Below are 17,481 nucleotides of genomic sequence, written 5' to 3'. Positions count from 1 at the left end.
TTGCGGTGAGTGAGGCCCGACCCTGCCCAGGGACTGCTGCTGTCTCCTGGGGACCTGCAGTGGGATCTGAGGCGCTGGCGCTGAGGAGTATGGTACAGAGGGTACAGTGGACCTCTGACCTACAAACTCGATCAGTTCCCAGGGCTGGATGCAGCTCAAGTTAGTTGTAAGTCAGTACAGCTGAATTCTGCATGTTTACTTGGGCACATGCTACAGATGACAAGAGGCAGATGAATCTTCCATTAACCTAATGAACCCGAGTCATTCCTGTCAGGCTGGTCGTCACTTGAGGTCCACTGCATTCAAAAGTTGACTTGAGTTTATCTTTAAGTTTAAAAATAGGTGTGTGTTTTGGTCATCGGTCAGCCTGTTTTATGTTTGCCTGATGGCAGAGAATCAGTTCACATAACAGCTTGCCTAGCTGTGTGTTAAAATGTGCCCGGCCCTGTTGTAGAAGCTTTGTATGTGTTAGCTTAGTTACACTCACAGGATCTTAATGATCCTGCCGTTAGCTGCATTTCGCACATGAGGCGCCGAGGCACGGAGCGGCCATGGGTCTTGCCAGGTGCCGTGGCTCTGAGTGGCAGAGCCAGAAATTCACCAGAGCAGGGAAAGCAGCCTTCCGAGGCCCTGACGCCCGTGCTGTTCTGCGCGTTGCGCAGTCTCAGACGCCAATGTCTGCTCCTCCGGAGTCCAGTCCCAAGTCGCCGGGCTGGGGGTATGAGAGAGTGCGACTTCGTGCCCTCCCAAAGTGGGCCCACCTCCACAGACACTGCTGCGCGTGTCCTCTGCTCAGGCTGGGTGCAGCGCTCAGAAGCATGGCCCTCCAGGGCGGGGGTCTGTGTGCGCTTCATCCAGGGCTGGACCTGGGCCCCACACTGGAGGCCTGGAGCCGAAGCCTGGGGTTTGAGCTCCTCACTGAGGGCCGCCGGGCCCAGGGCAGCTGTGGCACCCGTACGAGGTCACGTGAACAGTGATTCTGGGCGTCCAAGCCCACACTCCACGATGGCCAGCCGACCTCCTGGGCCTGTGGGTTTGCACTCGGTCTGAAGGACTGAGGGAGCTCTGGGGAGCTTTTTTTGAAAATTTTTTTGAGACACGGTCTTGGCTGGCCTTGAATTTGTGGCTTTCCTGCCTCAGCCTCCTGAGTGCTGTGCCACCACACCCGGCCCCCTTGTTGTGAGCAGAGTCCTGTGACAAAAGCTGTTTTAGGAATGCGTCTCTCAGGGTGGGCCATGTAATTACAGAGAGGAGAGTGGGGACCTTGTGTCATCCAGCCCTGAGGGGAGGGGTCAGCAAGGACAGTGACAGGCTTCAGGGTAGGACTGAGAATCAGGCAGAAATTGGAGAGGGGAGGTCATTAGGAGGTTTTAAGGTTAGGGACTGTACCTGGGTAGAAAATAGAGCGATCGATGTAGGAGATCAGGAGAAGGCTTTTGTTTTGTCTCTTTGTATTTTTTAGTTTTCATTCTGGGGTGGAACTCAGGGCCTATCGAGTGCGAGACCTCACCCCAGCCCCCTTGCCTTGCCTTTAGAGGTGTGTGCTTGATCAGGCGATGTTACTTCCGTCCAGTTTAAGATGATGGCAGCAGTCACGGAAGTGCAGATGCCACTGCACGGACAAGGGTAGGAAATGGTGGGAGCGCCTTTTCATGTAAACCTGCTCGCTGTTTATCGCAGCTGTGGTGGAGTCACACGCCTCCCTCTAACCAGCTGATAGAGGGGGAATGGATGCAATGCCCAAGCCTGCTAGGTATCGAAATGGGAGTTCCTGTTCTCTAAAATCGAAGAATGAATTCTAGGAACAACGGAGGTTAAGAGTAGGAAGAATTTATTGAGAGAAAGACAGCTTCTGCCTAAGAGCGCCAGAAGGGGCCCTGGAAGGTGGGTTGCCCGCCCACCCTGCTTCTCAAAGGTGTTTTATGGGACAAAGCCACTAGGTGAGGTGGGTTCAAGGCGGGACAAAACTACGGTCAACCAGTAAGATTGCAGGTGTGGTTGCTTAGGTAACACTGATCAGTGAGAAGTCACAAGGTGGACAAAACTATGATCCACTGGTAAGATTACAACAAGTACAGTCACTTAGGTAATGTTGATTAAACAGGGCTCCAACGGGGAAGCAAGTCATGCAGCAGGCATACAAGGGTTTTGGGTCAGGGATCTTTCCTGGAAGCGGGGGGTAAGGTCTCGGTCCTCCACCCAGGGGATTGACACCTACCTATTTAGCGTATCAGTCACTGCTGTTCCTCCTTCGGGGAAGCATGGCCCATGAGGTAGTTTCTCTTACAATCCTGGCGTTCAGTGACTGCCTTGACTGTCCCCCATCCTGGCTCCTCGTGGGCCACCGCTGTCTAGCTGCCCACAAGATATCTAACTGACTTACCTGTCTGCACTGCAGCCAGACCGTGGAGCACATTGCCAAGCTGGTGGAGCAGCATGGCAGCGACGTCTGGTGGACGCTGCCCCCGGAACAGCTGCTCCCAAAGGAGGTCCTGTCCCAGGTATGAGGCCAGTGGGAGGGTCTACTGCCATGTAGTTAGTGAATTTATTTACTGTCAATTGGAAGCTCATGCAGTCTGAGAGGGGACTTTTGGCTTAGCAGTAGAAGCGGTTGTTTAGCAGCAGTGTTAGCATTGTTTGTTGTCTCCCTGGGCCTGGGTGGACCTAACTGGCTGTGACCGAGAGTGCAGTCAGGACTCTGGGATGTGTGTGGAGCGACATCAAGGATCCAGCCTGGGCGCTGGCATCGAGGATGCCCAGCCACCATGCACTGGTGGTGTGTGACAGGGCCTGCCTGGCCTGGCCCGTGCTCCCAGGCCACTGGCCTGAACTGGAAATGGCAAGAGTGGGTCTTCAGACTTGGGCGTGCTATCCTGTGTGCCTGGACTCTGAGTGAAGCACTTCTCTCTGTCTCCTAGCTCGGTGGTCCCGATGGCTTGGAGTACCTGCCTGGCCAGGACATCCTGGACATCTGGTTCGACAGTGGAACCTCGTGGTCTTGTGTTCTTCCAGGTGATTCGTAAAATGGATCATGTGTTACTTAGAAGAGATCTATAAGCAAAAAAGAGTGTTTTTTTCTGCTTTATTTGGAAGTTCTACTATAATTTTAGACGTGGAAGGACCAAGGGAGGTCGTTTAACTCAATGATTTCCAAACTTGGTTTTGTCTTTCAAGATGAAATTTTATATAGAGCCACAATATGAGATAAATAGATAGAAATGGGAGTGCTCTCCCTTCCCTTAACTGTCTCATTTGGCCCGCTTGACAGCCCCAGAGCACCCAGTTTCGTTAAACAGTCTGGGAGGCACTGGAAGAATCTGCCCATCATTTCCAGAGGAGGAGAGGAGGTTTCCTTAGAACCTGGCGGAGCGATCGGTGGCCTCGCTCGCACAGTGGGCTGCTCACTCAGCCGCCTCCGAGGCAGGACAAGCTTTGCCCTTCGGCTGCAGGGAAGGGTCGGCCCTGGGTCAGGAGAAGGAAGGAGCGGAGATGCAGTCGCTGCTTGAGAGAGCTCGCCCCGGGACCTGGAGGGGGGCGGGAGGCTGGAGCGGGGGTGTCGCACGCACACGCACCCTCGCACTCTCGCTCCCGCCGCATGGACCCTGTGGCGCAGAGCCTGGAACCTGCAGGGACGAGGCTGGGCAGCGGCTCCTCCTAGCCGGCTGCCTGACCGCGCCTCCTATCGGAGGCTGCGCGCTTCGGAGTGGGGAGCGGTGCGCCCGCCTTTGGCCCTCGCTTTGAGCCAGGACATTTGAGGAACAGACGCACGGAAATCTGCACATGGTGCTCGCCAGGCCACATCCTCCACGCACCTCTGCCGCTGTCTCTGGCTTGTTTCTGTCCGCGCCCTGGTCGTGGTGGTCGCGGTGGTCCGAACAGGGGTTTTCAGCGTCACTGTCTCCGGACGCGTTCCCGGAGCCTGGCGGTCCTAGAGCGTTGCTGTGGGGAGGTGGGCGTGGCCGCCCGGTGCCAGACTGCAGACAGGCTTCACAGTGGGCAGCTTAGGTTTGCAGGTCTGGACATCAGGTTGGAGTACCTGTTGCGTTGTGAATTCGAAGTCCACAAACCCCAAGAAACTGAAAGGTGAAACTTTCTGAAGGGGAATGGTATTTTATAGGTAGTAAGGTGCAGCTCGGAGCAGTGTGTTTAAATAAAACCAGTTGTACGGTGTTTTCACATGGCTTTGCCCTCAGCACTGGATACCTGCCCCGCCCCGCCCCGCCCAGGCCCTTTCACAGCAGGTCAGGCGCCCTCAGGCCTCAGGCCCCCCTAGCTCCTGGGGCCCCAGCCTTTCAGGGTGCCAGCAGTTCGGCGCGCGTACCGCCCTCGGGGCGCCTCACTGGGGAGCATCCGCTGAGTAGTACTCAGTAGTACTGAGTAGTACTCCGCCCGAATACACCAGGACTTATTTACCTGTGATAGTGTCCCAGAGCCCTGGTTAGTGTTGTACAATGCCCATTCTGCTTCCTTTCTAATATATTTTTTTTAAACAAGTAAATTTACGTAAATAGAGAAAAGAGGTTATTTTTAAAAGAAAATTAGACTTGCAGCTCAGGCTTGTGGTAAAATTTCTTGACTTTTAGGACGCCTACAGTATTATACCAGAAAGTCTAATTTAAAAAATTAATAATTACATTTTATTACTTTTAGTGGTTATTTTTGGTTTAACTTATTTTCAGGTGTACATTGGTTAAGCAAAATAGCTTTGCTGTGTTTGTGCTGTCTGTAATTTATCGTAAGTACAATAATCTTGCTCAGAATTCATCAGTTCATCTGAGTTAAAGAAATTTAGTAATAAAAGCATAGATGATTCAATATTTTTCTGGTTTTCCCTTTAAAGATAATTTTTTAAACATTGGTGTATTCTTTAAGTTACTTCCTGGCATCGTAATCTTAGAGGTACTAGCTGGGCATGGTGGCTCACTCCTGTAATCCCAGCACTTGGGAGGCTGAGACAGGAGAGTCACTGCAACTTGGAAGCCAGTTTAGACTACATAGGGAGTTCAGGGACAGCCTGAGCTGCACAGTGAGACCCTGTCTGAAATGAAAAGCATAATCTTAGAGGCGCCGACCAGTTTATTGTTCTCTAAGTGAGCCTTTACAGTTTTGCTAAGAAAAACAGTTACTGTGTAGAAATACTGTTTTAACAAACAGTGAAGTGCCGGGTGTTCTGGAATTCTACTCCAGACACAAGTTGTAGATTCTCCTTTCATTAAAAGGTCTATTCAAGGGCCAGGGATTTACCTCAGTGGTTCCGCTGCCTGCCTTGCAAGTGCAAGGTCCCGAGTTCTATCCCCGGAACCAAAAAAAAAAAGGTTATTCAGGAAGGAAAAAGGATTAAAATTAAAAAGGAAAAGAAGCAGGAAAAAAAAAAAAAGACCATTCCTCCCTGCTGTACACTGTCAGTGGGAGTGTGATTTGACACCAACTTCCTGGAAAGGATTTTTAAGTTAAATTAATTTTAACTTACTTATTTCATTTTAGTGTATTGTTTTATAGTAGGGATCAAAGCCAGGGCCTTTGCACTGAGCTGCATCCCCATCCATTTTTTAAAAAATTTTGAGGTAGGGTCTCTAGTTGCCCAGGGTGGGCTGGAACTCTTGATGCTCCTGCCTGAGCCTCCCAGAATGCTGGGATTATAGGCGTGTGCCGCAGTGCTTGGCTCATACTGTTCTTTTAGTTTGTCCTTTTTGACTGAGTCGTGAAATTGGAGGTTGATCCTTGACCCTTGTAAGCCTTTTCTAAGTAATGGAGGAGACAGTGCATTGGAGCGGCCGGGCTGCCTGGTGGCGAGTGCTCGCCCACGTCCCCGTGGCCGGGTGCCCACTCTGGTTGGGGCTTAGCCGCAGCTGTCTCCTCATACCCTCTGCCGCTGCTCAGAGCCTTCAGGGTCGGTGGTGCTCAGCGGGTTGCTAGGCGTCATCATCCAGATGTCAGGCATCATGGATGTACCTGGGGGCAGCGCTCACCGTTCCACCGCAGCTCCTCGCCCCTCACCAAGACCGAGCTCCGCTCACCTGAGCCCTGGGACCGAGCTCGTCCTGGGACAGCTCGGGAGGCAGCTGGGGACGTGTGAGATGAACACGTGGCGCCTGTCTGTGGCCGTGGCTGGCTTTGATTAACAGGACGTGTGCTCTGTGGTTCTCCTTTCCAGGTGCCGAGCAGAGAGCAGACCTGTACCTGGAAGGCAGGGACCAGCTGGGCGGCTGGTTCCAGTCGTCCCTGCTGACGAGCATCGCAGCCAGGAAGAAGGCCCCGTTCAGGCGAGTGCACTGTGGCCGGCGCCGCCGCTGCTCACGCTGCTGCTCATTCTCCAAACCCAGTAGTGCTGTGTCCAGCTGCACAGAGTTCGAGTCTCTGGCAGTGGGCTGTCTCGGGTGTGACAGCTGTGCACCAGAGGGGCAGCGCTCACTGTGTGTGTGCAGCTGACGGACAGAGCTCTGCCGTCCAGCACCCTGATTAATTGGCCGGCCTCCACCTCGGCTCAGAGGGTTTCCCGCACACACGCGTGCACATGCCCTGCAGCCTCTGTGGCTTGCAGCGCCGAGGCCCTGTCTGCAGGGAAGGCGCAGCCACTGCCCTGCAGTGTGGTAAGAAGCCCCTCCTTGATGAACAAGAGGGCATGCAGCCCAGCGAGGAGCTTCATGAGTCTAATGTGCAAGAGGTGGTGGAACTGCCCGCTGATCCATGTGGCCCGTGCCGTGTTGCCTTTTATACAGACACACACTGGCACACACGCATGTCAGTATGATCTGGCGGTCCAGTCTCCTGTCGTAGTGGACAAATAGGAATTTAGGAAAATACATGGTAGCAGCACAGCGGCGCTGGTCACCCTGCCCATGAGACCCGGAAGGAACGGGGCGCGGGCAGAGCAGTGGGCAGCCTGTGTGTTTACATGGGGCCTCTGTGCCCAGGACAGGCCTCGTGAGGGACCAAGACCTGACCTCACTAGCGGCTCTTGCTTAGGACACACAGCTGCTTTCCTTACTCAGGCTGGTGGCAGAACTTCAGTTAGATCCCGAAATAGCTTACTATTGTTGTTGTCTGAGCAGAACACAACGTGTTTGGTTTTGGCAGTACTAGAGATCGAACCCAGGGCTTTCACACTGAGCTCCATGCCCGGCCTTTAAAATATTTTTAAAATTTTGAGGCACAGTCTCACTAAGTTGCTACATTTCCAAGGCTGGGCTCGAACTTGTGACCCTCCTGGCTCATCCTGCCAGAGTGCTGGATTGTACAGGCATGTCCTGTCATACCCTGCCATGTGTTTGTTTTTTAGGAACAATATTTAGAAACCAGCAGAGCAGCGGGCACTTTTTCTCAAGCTGTCTCTGAATCAGGGTGGCTCTGAGGGGACACAGCTCCTTTAGGGCCACACTTCCTCTGCACATTTAGGGGGAGAGTCAGGGCCTCTCGGGGCTGGATGGACCCTGTGGGAGCGCCCTTGTCCAGCACGATGAGGTCCAAGGTCGAAAAACGTAAAGGATCAGAGCACAGGAGAAGGCCAGGAGAGGCTGCTCATGAGCGGAGTCAGCCACAGGGCTGGGTGGAAGCCTGCTGGGCCCCTCCGGGGGAGCCTTCACGTTGGGCCTGCAGAGGGCTCGGCCGCTTTCCGTGGGCTGGGCTCAGGTGGCCTTTTAAGCTGTCATCTGCCAGGAGCTCATTATGCTGTACTCGTCACTGAGACGCTGACTTGTCTCCTCAGGACAGTCATGGTTCATGGCTTTACCCTTGGAGAAAAGGGAGAGAAGATGTCCAAGTCCCTCGGCAATGTCCTGGACCCCGATGTCATCATCAGTGGGGGACAAGTAGGTATTGCCCTACAGTTCCTTTCAGTTTCATTCTAAGGCTCCTGCATTGGCAGCCCAAACTCTTTGTCTGCTTACACTTTTTTGTTTGTTTTTTCTGATGCCAGGAGTTCAGGGAGGTAGGCATGGTGCGGCTGGGCTACATTCCCAGCCCCTGAACTCCTTAATACAGTAACTTTAGTGTAAAAATACAAGCAAAAAACACAGCATGTCTTATATTCATAGACGATGGTGCCCGCCTCTAGTGCTAGCTCCTCAGGAGGCTGAGGCAGGATGCTGGAGCCTGGGAGTTCAGGGCCAGCTTGGGCAACACAGTGAGACCCTGTCTCCCCAAATAAAAACGGATGGAGTGCTTTCCCGTGTTTTAAATCTAAGTGCTCACACAGTCCAAGATTCTCATGAGAAAGGTTGTGGTCGTTTTGACCCATTCCAGTCGGTGTCTCCGGCAAGGTCTGGACCCCACTGTCTTAGGTCCCTGAGCTGTTGGGAAGTGAAAACTGATTTCCCAGGTCCGTGGGAGTCTTGTCAGGAAAGCGCGTGAGTGTACCTTCCGCATGTGTGGTGCGCTGTCAGAGCTCAGCAATCGTCCACGTTGAGCTTAGGGCCAGGGTGGCTTTGGGGTCTGGAGTGCTGGTCATTTGGGGTGGCGTGGAGTTGCCATGTCTGACTCCCACTGGGCTCTTCCCTGTCCCTCTCCGTGTTGTCCTGTCCCGTGCTGCTCTGCGTGTGTGGGTGCTGGGGACAGGGAAAGGACAGGTGGAGCTGTCCCCCACCCTGTGTGTATCCAGGAGGCAAGGGGCCATGACCCGCAGCATCCCCGTCTGCTCCGCAGAGGGTGGCCGCGCTGTCCCTGGGCCCTGACATTTCTCAGTGGGCTTCCCGGAAGTGGTGCCCGGAAGCCAAACCCGATCCCTCTGCTTCCTGCTTCCCCACGTGAAGGATCAGATTGCGGAGCCTCCATATGGGGTGGATGTCCTTCGCTGGTGGGTGGCCGCATCCAGCATCTTCACGGAAGTGACCCTCGGGCCCTCTGCACTGAGCGCAGCCAGGGACGACATCAACAAGGTCAGCGCCAGCGAGCCTTCCCTCGGGGCGTGGGACAGGCTCGGGCTGCTGCGTGAGTGGAAAGGAGCGTGTGCTGTGAGCGTAACACTGTCAGTCTGCCCAGACAGCAGTGATGCGAGAACTCTAGAGAATGCCTTTACGTTTGTCGTCACATGAGATACAGTTCAGTCTGATGTGAAACTACAGTAACTTACGTGTTTTCCATGTACTCAGTGACTTCACATTTGTTCTGTGTATCTTTATTTTCACCCGTGAGTAAAATAAAATAACATCTTTGCCCTGCACAAATGATGAGCCGATTGAGAGGTGGTTTATGTAAGGTTATAAAGAAACAACAAAGGGCCGGGGCGTAGCTCAGCGGTTCTGCCGCCTGCCTCGCAAGCGCAAGGTCCTGAGTTCGATCCCCAGTACAAAAAAAAAAAAAAGAAAAACAATGAAAATTTAGTCTGTAGCTTGAAATCAGTGGTTGTTTCTACAGCTGAGCTGGGAGAACAAGATTGTGCATTATTATCTTATTTAGGAATGAGATAATAAAGGACACGCACTAAGAGCAACAGATGTTGGATGGGAATTAGAGAGCTGTAAAGTGATTTTCTGATGGTTTTTAACTGCACCCTTTTCCCTCCTTGGGAACAGCTTAGGAATACACTCCGCTTTCTCTTGGGAAACGTGGCCGGCTTCACCCCGGAGACAGACTCCGTGCCTGTGGACAGCATGTACCTCATCGACCAGTACATGCTGCACCTGCTGCAGGGCTTAGCGAGCAAGGTGGGTGTGGAGCGGGCTGATGGGCCGCCGAGCGTGTTTCATCCGAGAGAAACAGGCCTCACTGGAGAGTCCCTGTGGCCGAGTGGGGAGCGGTGCACTCCCGACTCACAGTGCACGGAGGAGCTGGGGAGCGGAGGCCTGGTCCTCAGGCCACACTTCGCCGGTCAGCCCTTCCCACAGTGGGAGGGCGTCTGTGGACGGGACGGAGCCTCAGTAAAGGGAAGTCACTGCAACGGCTCCCCCTGGCCTCCGCAGAGCCTGCTGCTGTGCAGACACACAAGTAGTTGGTGTCTTCGTGTTTGCCTCGGTGTACTGGTCAGGGCACGCACGTCAGGTTTTGCGCAAATCAGAAAAATGAGTGAGGGCTGGGGATTTAGCTCAGTGGTTCCACCACCTGCCTTGCAAGCACAAGAACCTGAGTTCGATCCCTGGTACCAAAAAAACCCCACAAAACAACCAAAAAAACGAGTGCACATGAGTGGATTGTTGGTAACCCTCACTGTGCTGTTTTAAAAGTGGTGTGATTTTAGGCCAGGTGTGGCACATGCTTGTAGTCCTAGCACACAGGAGGCTGAGGCAGGAGGATCACTGCATGTTGCAGGCCAGCCTGGGCTGTGAAGCAAGACTCAAACCCAAAATGGTGTGATTTTTATTATGTAAGTTGGAGGGCTGGGTGTCACTCATGGGACAGCAGAGCACTTGCCTGGCCTGTACTGCAGAAACCCAAACCATGATCCTCTGCTTGGTCGTGTTCCTTTGTAGCTCCTAGGGTAGAAAAGTCTGTTCTGCATGGGAGATAAGCACGAATCAGAAGTGTCTGCGGCCGCATGCCTGTTCCCTTTTCACTTGCTACTGGGCTTCCAGACTTACTTTGACTTTGTTCTGCAGGTCACCGACGCCTACAAACAGTATGATTTTGGGAAAGTTGTCCGACTGTTACAGGCATTTTACACTCGGGAGCTCTCCAACTTTTACTTCAGCATCATCAAGGATCGGTGTGTAAGGCTTGGTCTGAGCCCTCGGGAGCTGAGTGCCCTCTCCAGGCTGGCAGCAGTTGGGCCGGGAGGGAAGCCACTTCGAGGTGCCCTGCCTCTGCTTGCTCGGTGGCTGGGAGGTTGCAGTAGGCCGGAGGGGGCTGCCATGCCCGCCCCTAGTGTGGGTCTGAGGGACAGAGCGACAGGAGCGGCCGCCCTGGTGTGCTGTGTGACGGTGGGTGATGGACAGAGGGCCGGTCCCAGGGTCACAGACCCCAGGGGTGGGACAAGGGGCGGCACACGGCCACTCTCAGTGCGGCTGTGTCCTTGGTAGAGAGAGGGCTGAATGCTGCGCCTGGGCGGGTGCTCCTGGCCCCTGGTGACCGCCCGGTCAGCGCATGCCCTGGCTCCCTGAGGGGCCGCAGGGAGGGGCGCACTGGGCGGATCCTGCACGCCCAACCACACAGCACAGCACAGGACAGCTGGGGCACACTGGGGCGCTTCTCAGATGCCACACCTGTGAGCGAGCGCGTCTCCCACTGGAGACCCGAGGAGCCCAGGACTCAAGTCGGCCGTGTGGGTGAAGCACACGGCGAGGGGCTGCTGAGTCCAGTGCTCTCTCCCAGCCTCTACTGCGAGAAGGAGGACGACCCCAAGCGCCGCTCCTGCCAGACGGCGCTGGCCCAGATCCTGGATGTGCTGGTCCGGGCCTTCGCGCCGATCCTGCCGCACCTGGCCGAGGAAGTGTTCCAACACCTGCCCTATGGCACAGGTGAGGCTCGGGACTCGGGCTCGCTCACCTCTTGTCTGCTGTGCGTGCTGCAGGTGGGACAGTGGCTCTGTGCCAACTCTGCTGCCTGCGGAAATGTGTCGAAGCTTGGTGCTATAAGAAGTCACTTTTTCTCACATGTGTTCACACACGTACGTCTCAGGGCTCACTGAAGTGTACAGTGCCTTCGGGGGTGAGAGGTCTTCCCCTTGACTCTGCACCACGAGGGACTGTTTGGAAAAAGAGGGAGTCGGAGTTACTCAGAGCCCTGCCCAGACAGCCCTCCGGGCTGGGGTCTCCTCTGCCGGGAAGCCCTGGCCTGTGGCCTTACCCAGCCCTCGGTTCTCATACAGCACCATCCCGGGTTCCCTGGGGTGGCCAGAGCTTGGCAGCAGTTGAGGGTAAACGTGCGTCTGTTCACCTTTTGTCTTGCAGAGCCCAAGAGTGTTTTCCGCACAGGCTGGATCAGCACCAGCTCCATCTGGAAGAAGCCTGGGCTGGAGGAGGCGGTGGAGAGCGCATGTGCAATGCGGGACTCGTTCCTCGGAAGCATCCCGGGCAGAAATGCTGCTGAGTACGAGGTCACCATTGTGATCGAGCCCGGCCTGCTCTTTGAGATCATCGAGGTACGAAGCAGCCTGTGCCTTTGACCTGCTGCAAACACCCTGCAGCTCCACTTGGAGTCGAGTTTTTTTGTTGTTGTTGTTGGTACTGGGGATCGAACTCAGGACCTTGTGCTTGTGAGGCAGGCATCAGAACCACTGAGCTAAATCCCCAGCCCTTCCTAGCCTCTTTTTAATTGTGAGAAAGATTCGATAAGTTTTTAAGTTTCCCAGGCTAGACTAGAACTTGTGCTCCTCCTGCCTCAGCCTCCCGAGGGCTGGGACTACAGGTGTGTGCCCCCACACCCAGGTAGTAAACTTTCTTGTTAATGTAGACATAGGAGTTCAGTCTCGTCCTAATGTATGTCTGGTTCTGGCTCCTGCATCCGTGTGTCCTTGCTGGTCTTTGCCATGGCCTGTTCCACACCCTTACTTCACAGGGACAGGACAGGAACAGGGACGCTGTAGTGCAGCTCCCTGGAGCTGAGAACCTTGGGCTGCTTAGAGGGAAGCGACGGTCCCCTGCGGCAGGTCTCACGGCCTGGCCTGGGCCTTCAGTGTGCGTGGCTGCAGCCTCTGCACGGGCTGCTGGGGCCGGGTGGCCAGACAGGCTGGCAGCTCATCGCCTGGAGACCTCTCCGGAGCAGAGCAGTGGTTTTCTGAGGAAGCAACCACCTCATTTTGGTTGGTGAGCTGAGTTTAAAACGGTAGCAGGGGATGTGGCTTAGTGGCACCACTGCTGCCTCACAAACGCAAGGTCCTGAGTTCGATCTCCGGCACTGGCAAAAAAAAAAAAAAAAAAAGATTGGAAGATGGCAGTAGTAGGCAGTTTCTGTTTCTCTAGGGAGTGTTTGTTTTAGCTCATGGGCTCGTGTGGGAGGTGAAACTGCAGTGAGAATTGGGAAGTGTGAGATGCCCGGGGTGCTGCCGTTCAGACCACAGCGTCCCGGCTGGGCCCGTGTCCTGGTGCAGGCCGGCCCGAGGCGCCCTGTGCTCACTGCTGCGGAGGCGACGCTGCCTCAGGGTTTCGGCTCCCGGACCCCGACCCGACCCGACCCGTGCATGCCTTCGCTGGCCCGCAGGAAGAGGAAGCGGAGTGCGGAACGGTGCCCAGGGCCGCTCCGCCACCGAAGCTGTAGCGCCGGCCACGGTCCGGGCGAAACAGGACCTGGGCGGCACCTCGCTCCCTACCGAGCCGTGAACCCCAGCCGGGCCTCGCGTCCTGACCGCGCTGCCCTGGCTCGCTCGCTCGCAGATGCTGCAGGCCGAGGAGACATCCAGCGCCTCGCAGTTGAGCGAGCTCACGATGGCCTCGCAGTGTACGCTGCTGGCCCAGGAGCCGCGGCAGAGGCCGGCGGACGTGACCGAGCTCGCGGGGACCTTCCTCATCGACCTGGAAGGTGAGCGAGAGCGTGAGCGAGACCGCGCGGCTGCTGGTGCGCTGGGCCCAGAGGCGGCCAGCTGCTGCCTCGCCCTTGGCTCCCCGTGCCCGACTCTGACGTCCGAAGCGGCCCCCGGGTGCCCCAGGGCTGCGACTGCCGTGCCCCCGCCCCCCAGCTGACCTGAGTGGCTCCCTCGGGGTGGTCGGACCCGGGGGTGGGAGCTTCTCCCGAGGGCTGGCCCCGCTCCCCTCCCGGCCGGGTCCTGAGTCGGGGGTCCGGCGGCGGCGGTCTGGGTCTGGGCTCGGCACGGCCCGCACGCACCTGGTTTCCGGGTCACCACCCGCCGGCCCTGCTGAGCGCCCCGCCCCGCCCCGCCCCGTCCCAGCTGCGTGGGGCAGCGCCCAGGGGCGGAGTCACGCGCTGCGCGTCTGTTCCCAGGTGGCGACATTCGGGAGGAGTGCTCGTACAAAGTGCTCGTCACACGGGCCACCAAGGAGAAGTGCCCGCGCTGCTGGAGGCACACGGCCGAGTTGGCGGGCGCACTCTGCCCGCGCTGTGCGGGGGTGGTGGGCGGGGCGTAGCGGCGGGGCCCGCCCCCCCCCGGGCTAGGCTAGGGCCGGTCACAGGGTCACAGCACGGAAGGGACGGGGCGGAGCTGCACGCCTTCAGCACAGCCTGGGGAGGCCGAGGCGGGAGGACCGCAGGTCAGCACTAGTCGGCCGGCCGCAGAGACTGTCTCAAGAAGAGCCAAACGCGGTAGAATATGGAAGTGGCCGCCGGAAGCGCATAATTGTAAGTGCGCGCGCCCGTGCTTCAGGTGGGCCGAGCAGAGGCGGGTCTGTTTTGTGAGAACCCTTTGACTCGGTCTTCAGTGCTGCCTGCCGTGTAATAAAGGCTTCTGAACGGCTGCGGCTGGTGCGACCTGTGGCTACGGCGGGCGGGCGGTGGGCTGGACGGGAAGCGCCAGGAACGGAGGGGCGGGGGCTGGGGCCCGGGGCCCAGGGCCCAGGTCCCAGGTCCCCTCGCGCACAGTGGTGGGCAGAGGCGCGGCTCATGGCAGGGGGCAGACTGGCAGACTGCGCCCTTACGCAGCCCACGCACTCGGGTCTCGGGCGGAGGCCGGTCGAAGCCTGGCTCAGCTCAGGGTGGCCGCAATTTCGTTTCTGTGTTTAAACTGCACTTAATCGTATTTCTTAAAAGAGCAGTTTTAATTTGTCTGCCGTGATCTTAGCTGGGTTCTTATAACAAAAGCGAAACCGCTTCCTTTTGCAAGAATCAAGCATGAAGCCCGGTGCCGACTCTGGCCTCCAGTTCGAATCCCTGCCCGCCACAGGGGAGGCAGGGAGGGCGGGTGGCTCTGTCTAGCTCAGGCCTGCAGCGCTGCACTTGGGAAGGAAACCCAGCAGCAGCGTTTAAAAGGCCTCAGTGAAATAGCAAAACATTGAACTGCCCTTCTTAGCCGTAAGGCTGCAATGTGAGTCTGAGCGCTGAGCTCCGGAGGACGCGGAGACCGACACTCGCGTTAGGGCCTTGAGCGCTTCAGCTCCCTGCGTTCAGCCACCCGGGCCTGACACGCGGCTGTACCTGAGTCCTGAGCAGTTTTATCAGTGGGAGCTCCCAAGCGAACCCCAGCGAACACGGGCTTGAGGCAGGGCAGTGCTTACAATGCCTGCAGCCACGCGCTCCGCTCGCCTTAGTTCGGCCCACTCTGAGAAGAGGAGGCGCTGAGCCCCCAGGACCCACGCCTCTGCCTTTGCCGGGAGAGCTGGGGCTCGAGCTCTGAGTCCGAAGGTGAAATTTGTGAGCGGGTGCAGCCCGCAAAGCTCTCACCTGGCTGTGACCTCAACCCCAGACCCTTCCTAAGGCAGGCCCAGGAGGACCTTCTCAGCCTCAGCCTGCGGGGGAGCGGGAAGCACCGAGCAGGGAGCCGGGCCGGCGGCAGGCGCTGGGGCAGGGCTTGCCCAGCCGAGGCGGGTCTGCCGACGCTGGGACACCCCGGGCCTATGTCTGTCCTTTCCCGGGGACGGGTGGACCTTACCGAGGCCTGGAAGCAGACACACGGAACACCAGGAAAAATAAAAGTTGACTTAAAACTTTCACTGTCTTTGTCTTTTTTTACGTAATAGTTTTACAAGATAATACATTTTTACAATTAGCCCATGTGGATACAGCTTTGCAAAAACAAAATTTACACTGTGACTGCTGGTTGGTTGATTGCATCTCAGACCTGTTTTGGCACATGGATTCAGGCTTCCACCTGGCTCCCTTTGATGACCTCCAGCCCTGTCCTCTGACGGCCACACGGCTCCAGGACAGGGCCAGGTGAAGCAGGTGACCCGGTCCTCAGACTTCTGCAGGGAGGGAGAGCGGGTGATGGCGAGTGTACAGACACCTGAGTTTAGGTGCAGCAGTGACATGTGGACGTGAGAGAGAATCTGACAGTGAACACCTGTGAGTCATAGTCATCGCCATAGCCAGTTTTAAATGGCAAAATTTAACAAGCTACTTGACTTTGAATTAAAAATAAACAGTAAAACATCTGTATTATAATATTTGTTTATAGTTCACCTTCAGTATCAACCATAGGTGTGGAATTTTGCTAGGATTGAACTTTTAAAAAGTGATATATATTTTTATCTTATAAAAAAGGACCTAGTCCGTAAAATCCCGGGTCTGCTGTGTGAACACGGGACACGCCAGCTGCGCAGGGCGGCCGTCAGCACCGGGGCAGCGCCACGGCTTCCACGGCCTCGATGAGGTGCAGGGCCAGGCCGTACTGCCCATGCTGCGCTGGCAGGAGCTCCAGGACCCTGTGCACCAGTCTGGCCGTGGCAGCGATGGGCACGTCTGCGTTCTGCAGGTCCTGGGGATTCTGCGGGAGGGACACGGACGCCCAGTTATGGCCAGCCAGGGGGCGGCCCCGTGCGCGCCCGCCCACCGCCACTGTGTCCTCACCATGGCCTTGAGCCACGTGCACAGCGTGGGCGGCAGCCGGGCCAGCAGCTCCATGCCCTCCCGGGTCTGCGTGTGCAGCAGTGCGTGCGCCAGCCTCTGCCCGGTCAGCATCAGCAGCTGGGAGGCCAGGACCTCTTTGTCATGCACCTGCAGGATGGCCTGAGGGGGACGGAGGACGAGGTGAGCCCGATCACACGGGGAAAGGGGTGCAGCGAGGGCCCTGTCACCTAGCGCCTCAGAGGAAGGGCTTCCCTTGGCTCTCGGCAGGCTGCCCCCGGAGAGGACCTGAGGCTGAGGCGGGAGGCGAGCCTGGGCTGAGGCTGCTGCCCGCAGTGCAGCCGCCTCACTGTCCCTAGGTCCTGTGCACGGCAAGCACCCTCCTCCCCTGGGGGACTGGGCTCAAACGCACCCCAGCCCCCGAGTCCGGCTCCTCTTTCCCGCGGCCCCGCTGGCCTGGCTGGCGCCCTGCTGGCTGGGCCGGGCCAAACTCGAGGGAGGGGCATTACCTCTTCCCCCAAGTGGTCGACGCCGTGGCTGTAGAGCTCCCCCACGTAGTGCCTTCTGACCACGTCCTCGCTGACCTGCAGGTGCTGAGCTAAGTCCACGGCCAGGGCTGGCCAGTCCCGGTCCTCCTTAGGAGGAGTGGCCGCTGCCTCTGCTGAGGGCGCCCTGTCCTTGGGGGCGGAATGCTGGGCCTGGACGGCAGCACTGACGACTTTCAGCAGGAACTGGAAACAAGACAGCGTGAGGCCTCATCGGTGTTTCCCTAAACTACCTAACAGAGGACCCTGGCCTTTCCAGTCCGACCGCGTTTCCCGTACAGCTGTCTTTGCTGTCAGAACAAGCACACGTGACCTCCGAGAAGCTGGCAGCGGTGTTAAGGAGCCCTCAAAGCCTCAAGGTTGGAATCCAGAAACTAGAGTTTACCTGCTGTCGGACGGAAAGTAAGTTTGGGTCCATGTCCCCACTAGGTAATAACTGGATTGAGGTTAGGTCTTTGAAAAATGCATTTTTTCCCTAAAGAAAAGAGATGAAGAGAAGTGCTCAGTATGGATCCAGGGAGAAAAAGGCAAGATCTGAAAGACGACACCGTTGCACCGTGACTGGGCCATGGCTGGTTTTCACTTTCTCCTCCATGAGACTTTGAAACGCATCCAT

The 17,481-nt window shown here is 56.7% G+C and overlaps 2 protein-coding genes and 1 long non-coding RNA gene across 6 annotated transcripts in view; 1 reads left to right on the top strand and 2 right to left on the bottom strand.

The window, feature by feature from the left end:
• The window catches only part of Iars2 (isoleucyl-tRNA synthetase 2, mitochondrial), a 38,086-nt gene extending 23,810 nt beyond the window's left edge, over window positions 1–14,276 (top strand). The window contains exons 13-23 of one of the 2 annotated variants that reach the window (XM_004867399.3): window positions 2,399–2,501; window positions 2,919–3,012; window positions 6,155–6,263; window positions 7,706–7,808; window positions 8,748–8,873; window positions 9,510–9,641; window positions 10,530–10,636; window positions 11,242–11,387; window positions 11,820–12,010; window positions 13,242–13,386; window positions 13,807–14,276. In XM_004867399.3, the coding sequence (XP_004867456.2) occupies window positions 2,399–2,501; window positions 2,919–3,012; window positions 6,155–6,263; window positions 7,706–7,808; window positions 8,748–8,873; window positions 9,510–9,641; window positions 10,530–10,636; window positions 11,242–11,387; window positions 11,820–12,010; window positions 13,242–13,386; window positions 13,807–13,949 (1,399 nt within the window). In that variant the 3' untranslated portion in view covers window positions 13,950–14,276. Of the gene's footprint in view, window positions 1–2,398; window positions 2,502–2,918; window positions 3,013–6,154; window positions 6,264–7,705; window positions 7,809–8,747; window positions 8,874–9,509; window positions 9,642–10,529; window positions 10,637–11,241; window positions 11,388–11,819; window positions 12,011–13,068; window positions 13,209–13,241; window positions 13,387–13,806 lie in introns of those variants that run through there. The other variant, XM_087209860.1, reaches the window with a different exon arrangement.
• Window positions 10,278–11,994, bottom strand: LOC110346176 (uncharacterized). Its single transcript, XR_002390045.2, has 3 exons — window positions 11,806–11,994; window positions 10,512–11,614; window positions 10,278–10,426 (listed from the first exon to the last, which is right to left on the bottom strand). It is a non-coding gene; the product is annotated as an uncharacterized LOC110346176 (long non-coding RNA).
• A 1,168-nt stretch (window positions 14,277–15,444) lies between the features above and the next one.
• The window catches only part of Rab3gap2 (RAB3 GTPase activating non-catalytic protein subunit 2), a 61,831-nt gene continuing 59,794 nt past the window's right edge, over window positions 15,445–17,481 (bottom strand). For all 3 annotated transcript variants that reach the window (XM_004867400.4, XM_013066517.3, XM_087209859.1), the window contains 4 exons: window positions 17,251–17,340; window positions 16,830–17,051; window positions 16,324–16,482; window positions 15,445–16,240 (listed from right to left, as the gene is read on the bottom strand). In XM_004867400.4, the coding sequence (XP_004867457.2) occupies window positions 16,085–16,240; window positions 16,324–16,482; window positions 16,830–17,051; window positions 17,251–17,340 (627 nt within the window). In that variant the 3' untranslated portion in view covers window positions 15,445–16,084. The remainder of the gene's footprint in view (window positions 16,241–16,323; window positions 16,483–16,829; window positions 17,052–17,250; window positions 17,341–17,481) is intronic.

The sequence above is a fragment of the Heterocephalus glaber genome, unplaced genomic scaffold (assembly GCF_053883595.1).
Source record: "Heterocephalus glaber isolate CG9 unplaced genomic scaffold, H.glaber_assembly_v1.0 deba00001067, whole genome shotgun sequence".
Taxonomy (NCBI): domain Eukaryota; kingdom Metazoa; phylum Chordata; class Mammalia; order Rodentia; family Bathyergidae; genus Heterocephalus; species Heterocephalus glaber.
This window is presented reverse-complemented; position numbering and strand designations above follow the sequence as displayed.